This window comes from Camelus bactrianus, chromosome 20 (assembly GCF_048773025.1).
Source record: "Camelus bactrianus isolate YW-2024 breed Bactrian camel chromosome 20, ASM4877302v1, whole genome shotgun sequence".
NCBI lineage: Eukaryota > Metazoa > Chordata > Mammalia > Artiodactyla > Camelidae > Camelus > Camelus bactrianus.
This window is the reverse complement of record NC_133558.1, coordinates 10,557,579-10,581,055: the sequence shown is the minus strand read 5'-3', so window position 1 is coordinate 10,581,055 and position 23,477 is coordinate 10,557,579. Positions and strand designations below refer to the sequence as shown.

The following is a 23,477-nucleotide window of genomic DNA, read 5'->3' as shown; positions in this document are numbered from 1 at the left end:
TCTCCCAGCCCAAGAGTCTCTCTTCTCTGCCATGGTCTCATCCCCCTCGGGCCAGCCTGTTGTCCACTTAAGCTGGACTAGAACTCACTGGCGCTAGTCCACTTCTCACTGGACCACTGGTGAAAAAATGACCATGGAGTCTTAAGGAGACTGATCACTCATTGGGGTCATGTCTTCTCTGTCCCTTCAAGTAAGTGGCCAATTTTCTGCTGCAAGTTCCTTCACTGTCTGACTTCCCAAGTTACGGGCTGTGTTGCTAGGCCTGTGGGTTCTTTTCGAAATCTTACTAGCTTAAGGACTAGGGTGGGACATGAGATCCAGGAACGGGTCCTAAGGAAGAAAATGCTCGGGGGGGGGGGGGGAGTCAAGGAATGACATCACCTCTTCAGTGTGTCAAGCAAGGACAAAGGTCTTGCCAATCAACACATCATCTCCTTTGAAAAGACGACCCAAATGCTGCCACGCAGCCCTGTGGCCCCTCATCCTTGTGTCCCAGGGATGGGTGAGGACATTAATACATGTAGTGGATGGACAGCTGAGGTGGACTGTCAATCCAGTGCAACCACAGTAAGGCCACCTGGCTATCTCCACCTGTCCCTCTGCCTCTGGGAGTTGACTTCAAATTCATTTTATGTGACACCTGTGGAACTACCCTTGCAGAAGAACTACACTTCTGAGTGGGAGGTCGCTCTGCCTTTCTCCCCATTTCCTGCTGACTGCCTGATGATCCGGTGCAGGCCTGGCTCTCGGCAAAACTGCTGCAGTGATAAATCTTGTCAACGATCAAAACTCTCCAGTCCCAGCCAGACTGATGTAACAGGTTATGTTTTCTCTCCAGGTTCCAATGTTTTCTCTCCTGGCTCCACTCAGATCTGCTCTCTGGTTAGGCTCAAAGTCTGGTCACTAACCATTTAGTTTCCAATTTGCATTTAGGTATCATTCCACCTAGGGGCATACATTTTAGGATTCTCTCCGGTTGCACAAGGCCAAGTTTTTATCTGCCTACGAGAAATTTCAGGTGTCCACAAGCAAACTGAGAAAACGCTGAGGGGGGACTAGAGGTCTACTGAGATCCCTCAGCATCTCTGAAGCAGGCAGTCAGATGATGGGGGGGTCACAAGCCAAGGAGCTAAACCAGGACAGGAACTAACTAGAAAGGCAACACCAGTCAACTCAGATTTCCAGGCAGGGAGCTGGCAAACTCCCACAAACGTGGAAATATGAAAGCACTTCAAGGGCACAGAGATCGAACTGCTATGTGTACATGAAGACTGCAAGGTGTCCTGGGAAGCTGGGACATTAATAGTTTCAATCAGCCCAAATTATGAAGCCGAATGATGCACGATGTCATATTATTCCCTGGGAAAGAGTAACTCATTCTGTTACATAAATCCTAACTGTTTTACCTTCTCAAGAGGTTTTCTGCTTCAGACAATACATATACCTTCATTTTTAAACATACAGTTTTTCTTAAAGTAAGTTTCTCTCTACTAAGTGCATTGTGAACAAATACTCAGACTACTGAGGCCACCAAATCAGTCTGCCCAGAATCCCCACATCTCATCTTGATCTGGACTTAGGTACCAGCTACCGCTTAGAGTTCAGGAGACCCAAGCCTGCAATCAAAGCTGTTTATTTTTCTTCTGAGTGTCTGCCCTGCTCTGTAGCACCTGAAAGGACACGCTGAAGGACAGGAACAGAGTTGACCAATCCAGGGTGATAAGTGTTAATCATTCTTTGCCTCATCTAGTTCTGGCTCCACCTGCCAACCCTCCAGCTTAAGAAGGTGATTTGGTTGCTTCTGGTCATCCGCTAAAGCAGGAGGCTTCCTTAATTGAAACAAGCCCTCAGCTGGCAGCACCAGGCACTGCAGTTAGGACTTAGGCCGGGACACAGGCAGGCAGCCCAGTTCCTCTGGAGGGGATTTATTTATGGCTCTGGGAGCAGGACCGATGGAGCGGGGTGCTGGCTCAGCCTTCTCCTGTTTACTTCTGCAGCCCCTGCCTCCAGACCCAGCAGTTTCCTCACCTTCCTCTCCAGCTCTCAGCCAACCAGGCAAAACCACAGTCCCTAGCACACAGGCCTCCAGGGGACTCTGCCTTTCTGTGCAACTAGTTTACCCTTCATGGTTTGACCTTCCTCCTGCCCCCACACCCTGGATCTTTCCACTCTGGTCTCCACCTGTTTCTCAGGCTTTGACCTCATTAAGGCAGAACCAGCAAAACTGCCCATCTCAGCGGTGCCTTTGCCCCCCACCCTCAACACCCGCACCCCAGTGCTTTCAGCTCCCCAAATACTAGGCTGGACTGCAGCTGTCCAATAAGTAGGTGCCACCAGGCATATGTCCCCAGGCGCATTCCCGGAAAGCCACTGAAATGCAGAAAGTAAACCTTGAACTTTTGCCCTGGAGTTTCCCCCGTAACGCAGCAGCAGTTCTCCGCACTAAGAGGCACTCCTCGAATTCTCCCTCTCCCTTTGTACTCTGACTCTACCGTGTCCTTTCCCCTCTATACTCACTCATCTAAACAACTCCCTCCATTCTTTCTAAATCAGTTGGCCACTTGATCTTCACTCCTCTGGCATCTAGTTCTATTGCACGCTTCCCCTTGCCCACCCAACCGGAGCCGGGCCCCATAAAGACACCTCCTGTACTGGCAGGGAACCAGCTGGCTTTCCCTTGTCTCTGGTGGTGGGGAGGGCAAAGGGGGTCAGCGCCCCATCTACCTTCAGACACACAGAAAAGTTGGCAAGGTCGGCACATCCCAGCGCCTTGCACCGATCTCCCCCGTGCCACCCAGGAAAAAAAAAAATCCCACCCCAACGCGGCTTTCGAAGGGCCCCACCTCGGCTCGGCTCTTGAGGCTGCTTCGTTTGGGTCGGAGCAGGACATCCTTGAAGTCCAGCTTGAGGTCCGCATCTATACGGGGCATGGTGCCGGGCTGCGCGCTCTGGCCCGCGCAGCGGGAGCCGGCAGCTCCTTCCTGCAGCGCCGGCGCCGGGAGGGGGCGGGAGAGGCCCGGCGTGCGGATGGGCGGGGCCCGCGGAGCGCGGGGGGCGGGGCGGGGCGGCGCGAACGCTGTGCCGCGGCGGGTGCTTACGGGCGGCCGGGCGCGCACGCTGCGCCCTTAAGGCCGCCTGGCGCCCCAGGCCGCGCCCGGCCCGCCCCCGCTCCCTGTGGGCCCCGCCCCCGCCCCGGCTCTAGGGGCCCCAGGTGGAGAGGGGAGGGGGGAATGGGCGAGTAGGGGCCAGACCAGACACCCGATAAGAAGTCCGCTTGTGTGACATTTTAAGCTGCAGCCCGCCCGTTTACGGCCTTTCTCGTGCGGCGACCGAAGTGGCGGGGGTTGGGGACGAGGTGGGGAATGCACACTGTCTAGCCTGTCACCGAGGTCCCCCATAGGGAGGAGACTTGGCATATGACTGCCTTACCCAAAGGTGAAGTCCACTCCTTGAGAGGTTTCCCTTCTCCTTTCTCCAGTTTCAAGCCTCAAGTGCTCACCCAGTGCTGAGTCACGCGTCTCACGTGCCAAAAATTAAGAAACCCTTGGGAAAATGGATAGAATTAAGGACAAGAGTGTGCGCAGGTGAATTTATTTAGCAGCAGTGGGCTTGTTGAGGCAATTTTTGGATCCCCTTTGGATTTCGGGGTTTGGTGGGTTAGTTTGTTCATTTGGGTAAAAGCAGTGGAGTCGACAGTCAGCGCAGATCCTGGGATTCCAGGGACCTGAGTCCCTCTGAGAGTTACCGCTGAGGCCAGTTTATTTTTAATTCACTTGTTGACCACACGGAGCCCTAATTACACATTAGGAATGTGCTTAAGTGCCTGCACCTTCTCGCTCATTCTCACAACAACCCAATGAAGAAGGAGCCAGTTTGCAGATAAGGAAAATGAGGACCATAGAAACGAAATAACTTGCCCAAGGTCGCAGTAAAGTTAAATATAAATCTCTCAGTCCTTAAAACGTACTACAACCTTAACTAAAGCTGCTTTTGTCCTGGGACCTTTCTCTGCCTAGGTTCAAAACCTGACCCCCCCACTTTCTAGCGGGGTGACCTCTGGGGAGTCAATTTCTCTAAACCTCAGTTTTCTCATAAGTTAAAAGAGAGAGGAAGAAAAAGGTTTAATGCTATCCTCTCCCAGGCTCTTGTGATAAATAAATGTGTGTCTGTGTTCCATACTTACTCAGTAAATGGTAGCTATTTATTTGGGGTCATGTTACTCTGTGTTTTATATCCTCAGACTAGACTGCAAACTGCGCGAAGACAGGGATCATCTTTTTCAGGTGTCTACAGGCTTGAACTGTTGTCAAGAACTCATATTTGGTACAGCTGACCATAAAGATGCATCACATTAATCATTTAACACAATGTCAGCACCTGATGAAGGACTTCGCCCATCCCACTTGCTCTCTCATTCTCTTTGCCCTACAGGAAGTTCTTGAAATTTCACAGGAGGAAACGAAAGTTATCTGGGAGAGGATGAAAGTCGCCACAATTAGTTGGGCAAATGACATGTTTATGACCCTTATCAAATCGTTGTGTGAGTCAGGCAGATGGGCTGTTTATTACCAAAGTAGTGAAAGGGAACTTAACTCTGATCTTGAGTTTCTAATTAAAAACAAAATAAAAGTAAAATATAATTACTATATGGTTATTTAAAACTTACTCTCCCAAGAGGGAAAAAAAACTAACCATGTTAAGCATCTGCCTGGGGTTTAAGTACAGGGCTTTAGAGTCATTGTTACCTACAGCGTCTTAAAGAAAAAGTCTCCTTGGGTTGACCTTGCTGGGTTACCTCTAGGTTTCTTGCCCTCTCCCTCTCTGTTAGAATAGAAACAGAAGTTCACTTTGCACAGTCCATTTCCCTTCCTTCTGGAACATGTTCCAGCATACCAGCCTTCTTCCCAGGCGCAAAGTCATGTTCCAGGGATCTCAGCTAAGAACTCAGAAGGGTAGAGGGGAAATTATTTTTTCTCCCCTACGATTTGTTATTTTAAGTTACAGTCTTACCAAGTCTGTATGCAAAGTTGCAACAGTCACAAGAACATAAGGTTCAACATATTTATATTTTTTTAATTTAGTAGATTTATGAGTTATTTAAATACATGGGAAGATTTTTATTTGTTAAGTCAATTGAAGCACTAAAAGGAAAAAGAATATATTAAATTTAAATATGCAGTGTAACACGTTTAAGAGAAATTTAATAACATTTATAAATAGGACTAAACATTTTCAAAGGCTTCGTGGGAAAATTTGCTAAACTTAGAATAATATGACAAGGAACCTAAATTTGAAAGCTTAAAGAATTTAAGGTTTTAAAAGTGTAAATTTTTGGGGGGGAGTGGATTTTAGCACTTATATTCGTTATAAACAAATTACAAAAAAATTAGCAGCTTTACAAACATAATTTCTATAGGTCAGACATTTGGGCATGGCTTACTTGGATTCTTTTGCTTCAAGGTTTTATCAGGATGCAACCCAGGTGTTGCCAGAAGGATGATCTCATCAGAACCTCAACTGGGGAAAGACCTGCCTCCAAGCTTCCTCAGATGGTTGTGAGAATACATTTCCTGCAGCTGCAGAAGTGAGGGTTTCAGATTCCAGCTGGAGGCCTCTCCTAGCCCCTAAAGGCTGCTTACAGATCCCTGCTATCCAGGCTTCTCCAGCATGGCCACGTGCTTCCTGAAAGCATGCTTCTTCAGGGCTGGCAATAGAGGGAGTCTGAGCTTGCTAGCCAGATGGAGTCCTGTTTAACAGAATGTCATCCCTGGAGTAATAGTTCATCACTGTGCCGTATTCTGTTGGATAGAAGCAAGTCAGAGGTCCCACCCACACTCAGCAGGAGGGGATTATAAAAGGGCATGAACTCCAGGAGGTGGGGATGATAGGGACACCCCTAGGCCTGTCTGTCACACCAATTTTTCTACTAATTTTTTTTTTCTGTTCCAGGATTCAAACCAGGATATTGCAATTTTGATATGCAGTCATCACCAAGAGCTTCCTTAGTCTCTTTCAATTCCTTGTGTTTCATGACCTTGAGACTTTTGAACAGAGCTGGTCATGTATCTTGTCCCTTAGTTTGGGTTTATGTGATGTTTTCTTAATATAAGACTTGACTTATGGGGGGGTGTATGTGTGTGGGATACCACACAGGTGAAGCAGTCTTCTCATTGCCTTGTATCAGGGGGTTCGTAACATTAACGTGACTTATTACTGGAGATGTGAGCCTTGATGATTTGGTTAAGGTGGTGTCTGCCAGGTTTCTCCACTGCAGAGTGACCATTTTCCTGTCTCCGTGCTCCGTTCACTAGAATCGAGTCTCTCGGTCCAGCCTTCATTCGAGGAGAGGGGATTTAGCTCCCCCTTGGAGGAAGGAGTATCAAAGAATTTGTGGATGTATGTTAATGCCGCCCAGTAATTAGCAAATAAATTTGGAGAGCCGTTTGGAGGCTATACAAGTATCCTCTTTCTCATTAAAGTTTCTTCTAATTTTGGCATTCATGATTGAGAATTTTTTATCATTTGCTTTCTACTTCCTTTACTAATATGAAAGTTATGTTCTCTGTTTCTGTTCTTTTATTCAGTCCCTAGAAATCATAACATGTGTGTTTAGCTTATTAAGTTCTTAAATGATCAAAATCTTTACGCCTGTCCCCAGATAATACACGGAGTCCATTCATCCTGTTCCTGACTTACATGCTACTTTTGTGTGTCGTTTTGAGTCTCTTTGTCATTTATTTATTTTTACCCCAGCAGGTCAGTAAATAATATCATTGCCACTGTATTGTTGGTGCTCTTAAGTCACCATCTAGTTACTTTTACCCACATATTACCACTTTATCCTTCTCGAATCTCAGGCCTACTATGTGGGTAACTCTCTTACTCTGAAGATTATTCTTTAGAATTTTTTTACTGAGCGTTTGCTAATGATAAACTCTCTTTGTCAAGAGAACGTTGTGTGATGCAGTGGATGGAAATACGAGGAATTTCACATGACATCTACTTACGACACTTGTCTGTCCAGGTACACCCACCGCGCAATTTGGGAGAAACAATTCTGTAGGTGAAGGGCTCTATTATATAACTGAATAAGTATTTCTTGACTTGAGTCACTAAGCCGTTTCCATAAATGGGACATACGCTTAACCTGTCCTCCAAGGGACAGGTTTTCATCCAGGGACCAGGGCAGAACCTGGTGATTGAGAGCCAGAGCTACTTACAGGGCTTGCAGATTCGCTTTCTCACCCAAACCTGAATCGTCTGGTTTCACTAGCACAGTGGTTTTGTTTGTCTTTTGTTTTGCTTTTCATTTTTTCTTTCTTTCTTTTTGTAATGGAAAGTGCATGCTGTTAGCAAATGATACATATTTTTTCCAGTACAGGGCAGACCCCGCCAGGTTCTGCTGTACCACCCCCCGCCTGATTTACATGTTTATTTTGCTTGCCTGACCTCCGCAGACATTTATTTGCAACTCCCAAATGACTTCATACCTGTTAATTATTGCTGTTTGATAAACATACACCCTGCCTTTTATTATTATTACTCAGCTGGTTAATGTTATTCCCTGCTCCACCAACGTGAGCATTTCACCGAGGTTTGTGTGATACAGAAGCCAACCTAGTGAATCATGGCCTTTTTGCAAGACATTTGGGTTGAGATTCTTATTTAAGTGTTACAGATCTTAGGATCTTCTCATGTGAGATATGCTCTTCTTTTTCTCCAGACCTCACTGACCATCACTGTCAGGTTGGGCATAAATCAAAGTGTCCTGTTTTTTTCCCCTGTAGACCTCTGTCCTCATTAACCAGGCATTTATGACAATGATGACAATCTCACTCCATATCTATTGGATTCATTGATTCATAGAACACCATTCTCCAGTGCTTCCAAAAAACTTTAAACAAAAAGCAATCGAGCTTGAGTTCTAGAATGAGTCTCTGGGATTTGTAACAGAACCCAGAGCATGGGAGAGCTATTTTAGGCAGAAAATGTCTTGCAGAGAGCAAATAGAATGACAAAATTTCTGAGTGTGGGACACATGTTTGGTAAACTGTGTGAAATATTTTAGAATCTTTTCAAATACAAGGTGCTGTTAAGTCTCTTGGTGATAACCTTCAGCTGAGTTGCAGGGAGACTGGATTATCCCATTAGCTCAGTCTTCTTCCATGCGGTGTCCCGGGCTATACCCCAACTCTCCTCGTTTCTCAAGCATCGTTTAGTGTTCCGGATAGCTTTAACAAAAGGAGAAAATCACCTGTCTGCTTTCTAATGTCTGCGATCCACTGGCTGCCAGGACTGCTGCATTCTTGCCTTTAGTGACTAAGTGGCCTGGGACAGCAGTAAGAAGAGTTAAGCTTTTCATTCTGCTATTGAGAAGCCAATAACTAATTTGCTTTTTACTCCTTTGAGGTGATGAAAACTTGGAGGGGAAAAAAAGAGAGAGAGAGAGAGAGCAAGCAAGAGGGAGCATTTCAACACTCTTCTCATCTCCCCCCTCCATGCTTTTGATTTATTATAATATTTAAAGGCAAAGGAGTCCTCCTCTGAGAGCAGAGCATAGTAAGAAATGAAGCACTGAGCTATTCTGGGCTCCTCAAACAGCAGATTATTTTTTCTTCCAATACCAGAGGCGGCAAACTCAAATCAAATCTGGTCTCCTGGCTCTTCCCCATAACCCTTCAGGTATCTAAATAAGTAGCTTCTCAAGACCTTCCAAACCAAGAGCTGAGTTTCTTCCCCTTGTTCTTCTTGTCCTCACGGGGCTGCAGTTGTTCAATAGGGTTGCAAGAAAAACAGCCCCAAACTCAGACCAAAAACAAAAGCTAAATACCCACATAGCCTCTGGCTTCTGCAGACGTCTAACCACAATGTTCCCTCCTCCTGTATTAATGAATGAATGAAGTTCACGGGCAGGTTGTACAGAACAAGGTGACTTCCGCTCTTCTTTCTTTCCCCTTGGCTCTTGACCTTCAGCCCATTTCCCTCACGAGCTGCCTTTATTTTCCTTTCCATTGATTCATAAAATTTTCCCCCCTACCTATTCCTCCTCAAGAACTAACAATACCCCATTTGTTAAGAATCAGTAAGATCTCCAAGAAATTGACATCTCTCTTCTCCTGGGCACGTTGATTATTGTGTCGTGTTGTGTGTGTTCACGTTAGCTAACACAACATTGGGCATGAAGTAGTTAGGCACGGGACAGCTCTGAGCAGTGCTAACTCACGTTTTTCATTCTTCATCAAAACTGAGTTCAATTTACACCAGGATCGCAAACACATGTGTGGAGCAGGGGCAGGCAGGAAATATGCATGAGTTAACTGGTCCTGGTGTAAGCCATCATTTCTTGGCCACTTCTCTTAAGCTTGGAGGAGAATAGAAATAAGGTTGAGGGGATTCTAGGGTCACTGTCAGTGTTTTTGGATAACTCATGCCTTTGAAGAAAGTAGAAACAGGAAGAACAACAACAAAAATATTTTACCTACAGACCAAGTTTTCGACTGGGAACAATTTTGCTTCCCCTGGGGATATCTGGCAATGTCTCGAGACATTTGTGGTTGTCGCCACTGGAAAGTGGGAAGCGAGTGGCATCTGGTAGAGAGAGGCCAAGGATGCTGCTTAACACCCTGCAGTGTGTAGGACAGCCCCCACCACAAAGAATTATCCAACGTTAAATTTCAGTAGCACTGGGGTTTAGACACCTTGTCCTACACAGGTAAGAATTGGCACTTTCAATTTTTTTCAAGTGTACCTCCAAGATTTTGTAAAGCTGCTTATTCTCTTGCATATTTTTAATTGAAATCTAAAATTTTAAATTATAAGTGTAGTTGCAAAAGATGTGATTCTTAGCTTATTCCAACTGAAAATGTTATATCATTTGTAAACATAGCACACGAAGACTAACACCAGGATTACTTAGTGTCCATCATCCTTCACTTGAAAAACACATGAAAAAACTCTACTTTTAGAGCTGAAATTTCATCTTGTTCCTCTTTGTCCTTGAATTCCAATTTCCAGTCCGTGTCCCCCTCAGGAATTTATTCTGGTGTAATCCATTTCAAATTTTATGAAATGGATTGCACTGGGAGAAACGGCTTTTCCTGATCACCCCCTCACACTCCTCTGCCACAAAATCATAGGAATCAAAATGTCTATTTTAATATTTCCTGTGATCATGATGATCTAATCATTCACATTTTCTTTTGGGTTGCATTATAACTTTTATACGACACAATTATCCAAACAACTTAAATAAATCACATATATAAATAATTATAAAGCATCAAAGGTAAAATATCATTAAGATGTACCTTTTATGAACACGGTCAATCTGGATGGGCTGGATCGTATTCAGTTACTCAACACAGCACAAGTGTACTTCTTGCTATTACGACTGTTCCATTCAGCAAGAGGCACTGCTCCTGGTGGTGACTCGGGGACTCAGCCTTCTAGAGGCTTCATCTCAACATATGTTTCCATAATCACTGAAGCAGGAAAAAGGAAACAAGGCAAACAGTGTAAAAGCTCTGCAGCCTCTTCCTGGAAGTGATCCTTGTCCCTTCCCTTCGCACTTCATTAGCAAAGCAAGTGACGTGGGCTCATAACTTTAAAGGGAGCTGGGGAAATGTGAATCTTTCAAGTAGCCAAAAGTAAAGAGCTAGAATTCCTGTGAAGCCCTACGTAGATAACCAGGACTTCCCTCCCACTCCCCTATTAATTCGTGTACCCGTTCATGACTACAATTTTTTGCTAGAACGAGACAGAATTCAGCATCAATGCCATTCCTATTACTGTGCTTGTCTTTATAGACAGAAGTTATGAGAAACTTTGGTCACATAAGTAAATGGGAATGAAGGAGTTTTGTCTTAGCAGTGCCACTCAGTTCTCTGATGTCCTCTGAGTTATCCGCTAAAATTCCGTCAGTGATCTAACACAAACATTAACTTACAATGATCTTCCAACGGACACCTTGATTATGTCCTTTATTTTTCTTGAAAGCAAAACTTAGAAACCAAAGGATCTATTGCCTATGGTAAGAATCATCCCCACTCCCAAAACCCAAGTGAATATTTCAAAGAGCACCCAGGGGTTTTATAGGCCAGGGCAATGCCACATGTAAAGACCAGGTTGAGCAGAAGGATTTCCTTTCTTTTGGGAAGTAGGGAACTTCATTTGTGCAACTATGAAAGGGCATGGTTGAAAAGAGAACCCGCTCCCCCAGCACTGGTGGATGGAAGTTGAACATAAGGATGGAAATTGATTCCATCTTAAAACCACCCAAGCCTACATCTGCCTTAGAATGCCTTTGTGTGACCCTGGGGTCCAAGTACCCCAGTGCTAAGTGTGCTGCTTTAAAATTCACTGCCCAAACCCGTGAGAGTATAAATTTCCTCCCACTGTTTCAGGTACTATCGTATTGCATATTTGAAGTTCTTATTTTTTCTTTATTCATTCAACACATCTTGATCCAAAGGACTAGAAATTCAGTGGTATGTGGTTTAGGGGACCTAGATTCTTATGTGGCTTTTTTCTAACATGCTTTCTAACAAACCATGTAACCCTGAGAAGAACACTTCACCTTTTGGGGACTTAAATTTTTCAGCTCTAATTAAGGGCTAGATTAGATATTTTCTAAGGTCCCTTCTTGTTTTAACATTTAATCCTTTATTCTTCTACCCTTTGTCTTAGTCAGTTCAGACTGTCATAACAAAATCAGTTGGGTGGCTTGAACAGACATTTATTTCTCACAGTTCTGCAGGCTGGGAAATCTAAGACCAAGGTGCTAGGAGATTCGGGTCCTGGTAAGGGCTCTCTTCCTGGCTTGCAGACAGCCAGCTTCTCATTGTATCCTCCCACGGCAGAAAGACAGCGAGCTCCGGTCTCTTCCTCTTCTTGTAAGGGCGCTAATACCATCACCAGGGTCCCACCGTCATAACCTCATCTAAATCTAATCACCTCCCACAGGCCTCACCTCCAAATACCATTATGTTGGAGGTTAGGGCTTCCACACGTGAATTTGGGAGAGAGGGGAACATAAACATTCAGTCCATTACATTCCTTAACCATTTTTCATAACTGAAACAGGAAATCCTCCAGAAACTCACATCTACTTCAAAATTCAGTAATTTCACTCCTCTCCACTCCATCACCGGGCACCTGGTGAGGAATGCCTTAACAAGGACGGCAGAGCTGCTTACAATAAGCAGAGTCTGAAAGTCTTAAGTGTCCGAGAAGGACGTCCATAATTCACAGAACAGATACTTAGCCTCTTAAGAATCAAAACTTGTATGTTTTATTTTAAATCCCTCAGCACCAAAGCAGTGAGTTTTGCACCACACACTGCTGCTTTTGGGGTGTTGCTGTCACTTCTTTGCGTGCCCATCTTCTACTTTTTTGATGGATTCTATGTTGACATGCTGTTGATATTAACCAGTACCTCATGTTCATAGTCATTGTAATAAAAGTTCAGCCAACATGAGTAATACTTAATACATTTTTAAGAGAAAAAAAAATCTTCCACAATTCTTCCATAGAAAATACAATTGTTTTTAATTTTTACGTTTTGTCATTTGTATCTTACCTAGCTGCAGAAATTTCATGTTGGTCCATTTCTACACGAATTACTTTCATCGTGTGTATGCTCTGTTAGCTGATATGCCTTGTGTATTGCACCTGTAATCTAATTTTCCCTTGTGCAGACCTTTGAACCAGGCAGTAACCCCTCTTGGAGAGTGCTATAGGTTGATTTATGTCCCCCAAGAATTCACATGTTGCAGTCCTAACCTTCAGTATCTCAGAATGTGACCTTGTTGGGGGAAAGGGTCATTGCAGATGTAATTAGTTAAGATAAGGTCATACTGGAGAAGGGTGGGTCCTTAATCCAGTAGGGCTGGGGTCCCTATAATATGGCCATGTGAAGACAGGGACTTAGGGAAAATGCCATGTGAAGAGGGGGGATTATAGTGATGTATCTGTGAGCCAAGGAATGCCAAGATCACCGGCAGAGCACCAGAAGCTAGGAGGAGACGAGGCAGGATTCCTCCTCCCCAGAACTGTGAGACAATACACTTTTGTTCTTTCGAGCCACCCAGTTTGTGGTACTTCGTTACGGCAACCCAGAGAACTAACACGGAGAGCTTCAGTGATTTACCCAATGGCAGTAGCGAGCAGATGGCAAGTTCAGGTGTGGATAGAGGTCACAAACTCAAAAGTCCGAGTTTTTAATTAGTACCCCTCACTGTCTCTTTGAGAATAGTTTCTGCTTTACATTATACAAAAGAACATCCCCACTTTTACAAATCCTACATAATCACCAATTTTTACTCATGTCTGGCAATAGCTGTAAAACAATTTACCAAACTATCACTTTATGGATAGTGGCCCGGAGGGAATCATACATATTTTATATAAATGTAAATTTTCTGGCACCTTTGAGAGTGTTTTGTGCACAGAGAGACTATTCAGAGATTTACTTTGGTTTTGAAAGTTAATATTTAATGTATTAAAATTGCAGATTATAAAATCTCATCTTTTCTTAAGCTTTTAAATTTAGTTGACTCTTATCATTCTAAGTATGTCAAATTGAAAAAAAGAATTTTCTTACAGAGGCCGATCAAGAAAAAAAGACCTCAGCCTTGGAATTTTGAAACTTTGCCATTTCTAAAAATTCTGTATCAGAAAAGAGGAAGAGGGCTCACAGCCAGGAGCTGGGGACTCCTATGCCTCAGTTCCTTAATCATCTGAATTGCACGATTTCTCCGACATCTGAGTACCCATGAGGACCTATGAGCTTTTCCAAGGTTGGCCTGTGGTCAGCAGGGGAGGAGGATCAGAGCGGAAGACACATGGCGTCACTCAGTGGATGGGGGCGAAGTGGAACTTTGAGATGTAAGGTAGGAAGTTTCAAAAAGGCTGTTTGAAAGGGGTGTTTGGTCAGTTGAATTGCGGGTCCCTGTTCATCATGATTCCTGGAAGGGCCTCAGGCCATTTAAAACAAGTTTACTTAAACGTTGCTTTGAGGTCTTAGTTTTTGCCCTTTCTACCTTGCCAGAGCTCCCAGGGCGGTATGAGTTACACGGCTGACATTTGCATACATGTTGGAAAATGTGTCTTTTAGAGTGAGAACCTTGGGCTGAGTCTGCATGAAGAGAAATTTCCTAGCAAGGAAATTCCCTGGTGAGACTCTTTCTGGAGCAATTTTTGCTACAGTAATAGCATTGCCTTCTTGCAGGGGAAAGCCTTGGGCTATCCAGAGACTAGAAGTATTACAAGTGAGACATGGGAATAGCGCAGTGACCAAGGAAGGTTAGAAGAGTCAATTGCCAGGTGGGGGCAGGTATGATAACGTCACAGTTGGGTGCTATGCAGGGTGGGACGGGGTTCCCTGAATGACATCAGGCACAAACAGGGCAAAGCACATGAGGAGGTGTTAGATTGGAAAAGCCAGGCACAAAGAAGCATTTTTGATCTGATCCCTTGTCCCCCCTGCGCCCAACCTTGCCACTGAGTGTAATGCATTGCCCTGGAGAGGAAAGAGGACATAGGGGCCGTGGAAAACCCAGCTGGGTGTAGTTCACATTTGTGAACAGGTGGAGGGAGAAGCCTGCTGAAGTGCAGGCAGCCTTTTCTATCGCTGGCCCCTCTTACAACTGGCGGCATGGGCTGGATCAGGAACCGCAAAGGCGCCAAGGTGGTGGGAGGATGTTTTGTGGGGCAAGGGCCTTTAGCAGCTGTGTGAACCCAAGCTTTTCCCTTCTAAGACGTCGATGACCTGATTTACCAAACAAAACCTTCCTGAGCACCAAGTAATTGTTACAAATCCAATAAACTAAAGTAAACCGAAAGTTCTCTTCCATGTTTCAATACTGAGAATGACATGGAAGATTTCACCTTAAAACCGTAAATTGACTTAAATCGACTACACAAACACACATTTAAATTGACTGCACAAACACACGTTTCAAATTGTAGTGAAAAGATAAATACCAAATATGCAGACCCCTTCTTAACATAAGTGTATTGCTACTAGTGTTCTGATCCTCTTAAGCATTTCTACATTTAATTCTGAATCTCACCAGGTTGAAAAACACTTACGCAGTTAAGGAAGATGGTCACTCTACAGTTAACAGACGTTCTCTACTGAGGGAGACTCACAGCTGAAGGTTGCCTAGTTTCTCACTTGTGACCATGATGGAACACGCTGGTTCTTGCTATTCCTTTATGATTCCATAACAACAAGAGAGGATGGTCACTTACCCCTGTCCCTGGATTTAAAATTTGCACATGACCTAGTTCTTCTGTCTTCTCCAGGAGGAGTACGGAGGAGGCCCCAGCTCCCACCTCACTGAAAAACTGAAGACATATCAATGTTTTTTCATATAACCCTGAAGACCTTTAAATTTGATGGGTTTCTACTAAGTTTAAAGAGCTCCAGTTCTCATGGAAACTTCCATTCTTTCATATGTAAAAAAGAGATGATATCGAACATTATATGTAAATATATTTTTTATTTTATGTGAACTTCACTGACTGGAGGTTATAACTTACACAGCTGGTCAACTGAAGCTCTCTTTCGGTCAGATAATGCTTTTTAATTTTTAACTTTCTACTTTCTGTATCCTTCATTGATATAATAAATGAGCCAATAACAGCAGTCACAAGGCTCAATAAAAACGCATTCTTACAAATGAACTTATTTGCAAAAGAGAAACAGACTCACAGGCATGGAAAACAAACTTAGGGTTACCAAAGGGGAAGGGGGGACAGATAAATTGGGAGTATGGGATTAGCAGATGCACGCTACCATATATAAAACAGAAAAACAATAAGGTCCTACTATACAGCACAGGGAACTATATTCAATATCTTGTAATAAACTATAATGGAAAGGAATTGGAAAAAGTACATATATATGTGTATAGAGTCTTTTTCACTGTGCCTGGAACATATAATTTAATACATGGTAGCTGTAAGAATAGGTTACTGTTAGTATTCTTTTATATAAAAATGAACTCAGATGAACTAACAAGGAATGTGAACCTGTTTATAAACACAGACTTTCACATACGTTTCACTCTTCCCCAGCCTTGGGCTCCGGCCACCTGGGCTCCCAAGAAGTGATGGCCATACTTGGAGAAACTCTAGCATGAGATGTTCCCTCATGTCGAAATTCCACAGACTCTGTGAGAAGTAGAGAGGTTTGGTGTGTCTCTGGTCTTTTTCTGAGGTGAAATTTCATTGGAGGGAGAAGAGATTCTGGAAGCTGTGTTGGGGGGTGGGGGTGGGGATGGGTGCTGGGACCTGGGGGAGGGCAGTTTGCAGCATTAAATAGAGAAGCTGCCAAGACTTGAGTCCCATGTTTCTTATTCTCAGTTTGGCCCGGTGTCTGGTCTCTGTTTCCTCTCACCTCTTTCTTTGTATTAGTCAAATGCTGTCTCCTTCAAATCCGTAACATTTCATCCTCGCTTGTTGCCCTGGAAACAGCTCCTTTTTTTACAGCCAGGAGGGTTTTATTGATCTCTCTGCCTTCTTTCAACCCCTTTTTAAAAACAAAAACATCAGATGAAAATTCTACCTCCTAAAAACTCTTCCTGGAAAAACTCAAACATTTACAAATACACATATCTACTAACTTTCTCTTTAGTAATGAAACAAACGCCTCCTTTTTTTAGGTTTGTGCAGTTTTCTCTGTCTCTAATCAAATTCAAGACTACCTGTTTTTGTGTGTGGCATCTAGTATATTTGATTGAATGTGTTCTCTTAGTACATTTATATTCACGTTAAAATTAATTTGTGGCATCTGCCCCATCTCTGACAGCTTCGTATAGAAACTTAATACAAAAACCCTGACTACACACAACCTGGCCATATAACAGAAAGAATCCAACATTTCAGGTGCTGAGCTGCCCATCTTGAGTAATACTTCATATAGTAAAATTCTGGTGCAATTAACCCTAATTTAAGCCACAATATATAATAGCTTGGGTTTTGAGAAGTCCTGGCATAATTATTTTTCACATCCGAATGCTGATTATCAGAGATTACGGAAGCCTTAGATTCTTGGGGGATAATTAATTTAATTAAGAGAGGAAATTAACTCTATAGCCAAAGCTACTTCCCATTTTACAAAGGAAATAGAAAAATTCCTCTAAAATATGACCTATTGATAAAAATGGATGTGCACACATCCCCCTCTCCATCACTGGTGTGATGGAGCACACCTGCATCCAGAAGCGCTGGGCCCTGTCGTGGAGATGTGCCCGACCCCACATGAGGCACCCATGCCCCACCTCTGTTCAGGACAGCGGGGCTCCCTGTGGGCCGCCACACACAAGGAGGATTACCCTTCTGAGTCCCTTCCTTTCTAGGTCCTGATTCCCAAGCTAGAAAGTTCCTGCTCCTCTTTGCTATCCCATAGCTCCACCCACTCTGGCCTTTTGTCCTCATTTGAGTAATTCACCATTTTATCTCTTTTTAACCCTTTTCCAGCCCCTATTATTTTCTAGGTTCAGGAAGAGGAAAGCGGGCTCTCCAGGCTACCATCCTAGTCTTTGTCTCCCTGAGTTCAGCTGGTTCTTTGAAGCTTGGTTTTTGCTTAGGAGTGGGACAGGAGAGGGGACCCTGGGGCCGGTGAAGGAAATACACACAAAAAACATAGCACTTTGAAATTTTATAAATTTGATTAGTTTAGAGATGAAAAGCAAATCAGCTGTTAGTGCAGTTCTGTCACTTATTATTGGGGAACCTGAGGCCCAGAGATGTTAAAGGGTTTGCTCGAAGTCACCTAGTCAGTGGCAGAGGCAATGCCAATGTCCACGTCCCCATGCTTTCAGGCCAGTGTTGTTTTCGGAAGAGTGTGTTTCCCCTCATGTAAGAAATCAGTTACTATATTAAAAGTTTCTAATCAACCATAGATAATTTTTACTGGCTTTAAAAATATTAATGAGCATGGTACAGTCTTGTTACCTATACTGGAAGAACTTGAATACTCCAAATTAAACCCCATGTTGAGAAACAAAGAATTCAGAAAGGAATATTTCTTGGTCATTCTAGATAGTCGATTATTTGTCATCAAACTGAAGAAGTGGCTTAGCGGAGGTGCCCCCTCTAGGTCAATGTGTAATAAAGCAATAAATCATTAGCCAATCAAAGCATGTCACTCCTGGCTGAGAAACTGCTACCGGAACTCAATTTTTCTGAGCAGACTGGCAAGAAATTTCGCCAAGGATGCTTATGCTCAGCGTACAGTGGAAGCTGTTTCATTTTCTACAGCCTCTCCTTATTCATGATTACTCCCTGGGCTTGGATGCCAGAAGCCTCTTTTAATTGACTTAAATCTTCACGTGTCACATCCTGTCTGAACCTCAGGGTTTCTGAAAGAAACTGAAAACAGGATTCAAAAAGCCACGCTTCCAACAGTCCTGTATCTTTGCAACTTGTGTTCCCTTCGCTCTGGATAAAGGACACTGAGGGTGCGTGTGCTTGTATGCACCACTAGAGGGCACTTTGACACTTGCTTTCGAGTCCATAGTTTTTCAGACTCTCCAACTCGCAGTTCCGTGTGTCTGTTGTGTCTACAGACTAGCTCTAATGAAATGCTCTGCCTGTACAGTGATACTCTGTGATGCTTAAATATTACTGGTGTCCCTCACTTTATTCTTCTCCAAAAGTTTTTTTAGCTATTCTAATTCCTTTGACTTTTCATATAAATTTTAGAATAATCTTGCCTGTATCTATAAAAATTCTTGCTTGTATTTTGATAGGAATTGTGTTAACTCTGTATATATATCTGGGGACAAGTGACATTGCTACTCTATTGAGTCTTCAAATCCATGAATATGGTGTGTCTCTCCATTAGTTACATATTTCTTGATCTTTTTTTAACCAACCTTTTGTAGTTTTCAGCATACAAATCCTATACATGTGCTACTAGAGTCACATCTAAGTATTTTGGGGTTTTGGGTGATTACAAGCAGTATTGTACTTTTAATTTCGCATTTTTAGTTGAGCATTATGTTGAATAAAATTAGTAAGAGCAGAGAGCTTCCCTCATTCCCAATCTTAGGGAGAAATCAGTCTTCCCACATTAGGTACAGTGTTATCTGTAGCTTCTTGTACTGTCTGTGCTTTTGTAATCAGGGTAATAATTTTTTTCATAAAAAGAATTGGGAAATGATCTTTCCTATTCTGTTTTCTGGAAGAGATTGTGTAGAATTGGTCCTTTGGTCCTGAGGTCCTTTGCCAGTCTGCCTTCTTTTCTCCACTGTTCAGAGTTTTCTTATGTTTGTCTTATTTCTAATGTGCAGGGGTTTCAGTTGTATTCAGCAGAAGAGAGAGCGAAAAGTACTTCTCCATCTTCCCAGAGGAGGAATTCAATTTTCCCATATTTTAAATGAGCAAGTTGGTCTGTAGTGTCCTCTCAAGATCTTTTAAGCTCAAAAAATAATGTTATCCCATGACATTTAATTCTTGTTTGCCTTTTTATGGTCACTGCAGGATTACTGGGGGATTGTAACCACTATGCCATTAACATGTTTTCTAGTTCCAACTTCATGACTTTCCTACTCACCCCCACATGCTTCCTGCTCATCTAGGGAGAAACAAAGGGACGTTCTTGAGCTGGTATTGCTGTTCCCTTCAATAAAAAGACCAGCTGTTGTACCTTTTACGAGGTGGTGATTGCTTTGGTAGGAACCCCACTTCAGAACGTGGAAGGTCCAGGAACTGCCAAATGAAGCAGGGAGTAAAAGAGTTGAGAACCTCTGGTAGAGGGCAAAATATCCTTTACCCAGAAGCACAGGCTTTACTCACTAACGACATTTCTCATGACATTAAAATGCAAATTCAAACACTGCTGGTAAAAACTGACATCAGCACATGTTTTCAGAATTCTTCATCGTTCCATTTTCAAGCTCATGTTCCACACAAGATGGTTTAGTCTTTGAAACTGGCTCCATTGGCATGCACAGCACTGTTACAACTTGTTCAAATGTTAATGCAAGCAATTGCTGTTAATTTCCTGTTTACTCTAATACAAAAATGGAAAACTTTATTCATTCAGCCAGCATTTATTCTCCTCCCGGACAGATCCCCCTCCTGGCCCTCCCATCCCCTCCCTCCTCCTTCTCTTCATCCAGACTCATTCCTACAGAAACACCCTCCATTCCATTCATTTCTCCCATGTTTTCCACTCTCTTCATTCAATTATTTACCAACTGGGTTTTTTTTTTAATATTAAAACAAATATCATAAAACTTTATACTGATTATCTAACATCAACATTTAATCTAGGCAGAATAATAATCATTTTGTACTTCAATCTGTTTCTTAGTTGCATTTTTTATAGGGACAATTGTTTTCAATATAGTAGTCAAATTTAAAAAGTTGAGATATAATTCATATACTATAAGATGCGTCATCATAAAGTGTACAATTCAATGGCTTTTAGAATATTCACAGGCTGTGTGAGGTCCCTGAAGGTACTGAGGAAGCTGATGAATGAAGAGCTTGCAGGGGGTAGTTTGGGGTAGTGGGCAGCCATAAGATGTCCTAAAGGATAGAGAAATAAAGGAGAAATAAAGAAATAGAGGTGAGAAGTCAAGTCTCGGGAGGGTGTGATGACCTCCATACCAAGATGGAAATGCAGAAGGGCAGAAGGTCCCCACAGCTGGAAGAAGAGAGTCAGTCAAAGAGTCCTTAGCCTGATAAAGGTTAAATCCAATTGGGGAGCAAAGTGTGTTCCTGCACAAAGCAACTCCACGTAACTGCTGGTGAATCTCAGGGTTAGGGACAGAGCCCGTCACTCCTCAGCTGGTCAAGTTTGCCTGAGGTCTACTCACTGTTGGCACAGTCATGGCGTCTTCTCTGAGCCACTGGTCTTACTATCTTTCCATCCTAAACACCACCCCTAGAACTCTCCCATCTTTCACTGCTCACCTCATGTCCTCGAGGAAATACCCCCAGCCATCCTGTCTGTACTGAGTCCTCTCTTCTCACTGCATTTTTAAGGAAATCTAGTGATACAGGAGTCACCGTATGTTTGCCAGCAGTCTGATCACCGGCTGCCAGGTGATCTTGCAGCCTAATTACTAACCCAGCCTCGCCTGTGAGTGTCAGCAGCTTGCATTATCACTGTTTCTTTCCAAGTGCCCATTTAAAGACCTTCGCCAGGTATGTTAGTCTGCGAGGGCTACTGAAACCAAACACCATAGACAGACGGGCTTAAACAACAGATAACTGTTTTCTCACAATTCTGAAGGCTGAATGTCCCAGAACAAGGTGCTGCCAGGGTTGGTTTTCGGTGAGGTCTCTCTTCCTGTCTTTCAGATGGCCGCCTTCTTTCCGTGTCTTCACATGGCCTTTCCTCTGTGCATGCGTGAAGGGGGAGAAAGGTGTGGAGAGAGAGTGTGCGCTGTCTCTGACATCTCTTCCTCTTCTTATCAGTCTTTTCAGGTTAGCCCCATCCTTAAGACCTCATGTAAACTTAACTGCCTCCCTAAAAGCCCCATCTCCAAATACTATCACACTGGGGCTTCAGGCTTCAACATATGCATTTGGGGGGACACAACTCAGTCTGTAACACCAAGAAAAGACTGGGGATCCTTGCTATAGGGAAAAAAAAGATCTAAAAAATAATACTTGACTTCCTCTATATTTCCATGGACTTACTAAAGGTAGAAAGTCTCAGTGGAATCACCATGTGCGCGCACACACACACACACACACGGAATATAGAATAGGTCATCTTCAAACATTTTTCACACATACCACAGTAATTTTGACACACTATCCAATTCCTTGCATTTTTTAGACTGTCATCCAAAAGGCTTTATCATAAGTTTTATGTTGTTGCAAAAGATTAACTGCCTAGTCTGATGTACTGTGAGTATTAAAATTTTATAATAAGACTGTGAACATTACTCATTTAATCATCACCATTTAAAACTGACAAGTTCTTTCTTTAATGAGAATAAATTTTAAATTGCTCCTTTTTCTCCTTGAAATTGCAACTCAATTCCACTTCTCCATAGAATTATATCCTTTTGTAATAATACATTTTACACTCCAGAGAATTCTACTGATCACCCTATTATATTTTTCTTCAGTAGAAAAATGAAATTGGTTCTTTTAAAAGTTCCTGTGACTAAGCGTTAAACTGTTAAACATTAATCTGGATTGAGTTTATTATGAATTTATTATTCTTATACAATTGATCAAAGCAACGTATCTATTTTGTATACTTCGAAAAGGATAACAATGCGTAACAGTAAAAATTGCATGGGAGATTCATCTATTAAGGAGATGCATGTTTCCTCCATTTAGTTCATATACCTATGAATGAAAATTACTTTTAGAGCACTGAGATATAGTTAAACATTAATTCTATTTCCATTCTTACTTTTATAACTAAGTATAAACACTGAAAAACTAGCTCGTATAAATAGCTGGATGAGAACTGATACACTTTTGTTACAGCAAATAACTCAGTTCCTTGAACTCAGGATTATATGCTAAGAATCATGTGATGATATTCTTCCTCTTCCTCCCCCTCCTTTCTCTGTCTCTCTAGCTCTCTGTCCCTCTCTCTCCCTCCTGCCAGGTTCCCTCCAGAGCTCGGGACATGGATTATTTTTGCAGTCTCCTAGCAACTCTATGCAGTATGGCCTTTTATTATTCCCATTTTACAAACAAAGAAATTGAGGCACCAAGGAGACTGAATCACAAAGTCACAAACTGAATAGATGGCAAAGCGTGAATTCAAAGCCAGACAGCCTGACCCCAGAGCCTGCACTCCCGGCCATGACCTGTCACAGTAGGGGGCACAAGCTGGTCCAATTCTGTCCCAGGGCTTGGAGCACATATTTGTCAGCTGGTTCTTTAATGAGAGCTAAACCCCAGAAATAGGAAAGTTCCAAAAACGTTGTTTAAAAGTTCACTCAACTCATCTTTGGTCTCCTGGAGACTTGCTACCCAGTTGCCAGGTCGCTGATCTTTAGAGAGCTAGCTGGAGAAATTGCCATGATGTAAGAAAGCCCTTTTTGCAGTATTTCCAGGGATTGTCAGGCAATGTTTCTCATCCTTTCCATTCCAGCAAAGTCCAGACTGGCTCTGACCCTCCATCCTGGACAGCCTCCCATGTCCTATGTCCAGGGCTTCCAATGCCCAAAGAGTTGGTCTAACTCAGCCTCATTGCCTCCTGCTGAGGTCTGAAGGCTTCGATTTCTGTGCCAGGCGCCACTGAAATGCTGTTTGCTTAAGTCAACCCTGTGTTGGGATCTCGAGGTCCTGGGTGGGGGTCAGCAGCGTATTTCTCTGTTTATTTTCGTTAGATTCTAGCAGTTGCGACCCAGCGGTGTTGATGTACTGGGGCTGCTGTTGCCTGCTGAGCAACGAAGCAGGGATTGGAGCTGTTGGCAGAGGTCCTGTGGGCATGTGGAAGGGAGGGAGGGAGGGAGGGGGTGCAGGGTGGTGGGAGTCCTGTT

At 43.2% G+C, this 23,477-nt stretch overlaps 2 protein-coding genes across 3 annotated transcripts in view; both read right to left on the bottom strand.

Moving 5' to 3' along the window:
- GMPR (guanosine monophosphate reductase) overlaps positions 1–3,021 on the bottom strand; it is a 40,783-nt gene extending 37,762 nt beyond the window's left edge. The window contains exon 1 of the mRNA XM_010945692.3: positions 2,844–3,021. Coding sequence (XP_010943994.1) covers positions 2,844–2,930 — 87 coding nt within the window. The 5' untranslated portion in view covers positions 2,931–3,021. The remainder of the gene's footprint in view (positions 1–2,843) is intronic.
- A 174-nt stretch (positions 3,022–3,195) lies between these two features.
- MYLIP (myosin regulatory light chain interacting protein) overlaps positions 3,196–23,477 on the bottom strand; it is a 91,306-nt gene continuing 71,024 nt past the window's right edge. Inside the window, exons 9-13 of one of the 2 annotated variants that reach the window (XR_012500975.1) lie at positions 16,403–16,534; positions 16,064–16,176; positions 15,253–15,348; positions 10,308–10,481; positions 3,196–3,543 (exon numbers count right to left, since the gene is read on the bottom strand). The gene's annotated coding sequence lies outside the window, so the exon portion shown is untranslated. The remainder of the gene's footprint in view (positions 3,544–10,307; positions 10,482–15,252; positions 15,349–16,063; positions 16,177–16,402; positions 16,535–23,477) is intronic. The other variant, XR_012500976.1, reaches the window with a different exon arrangement.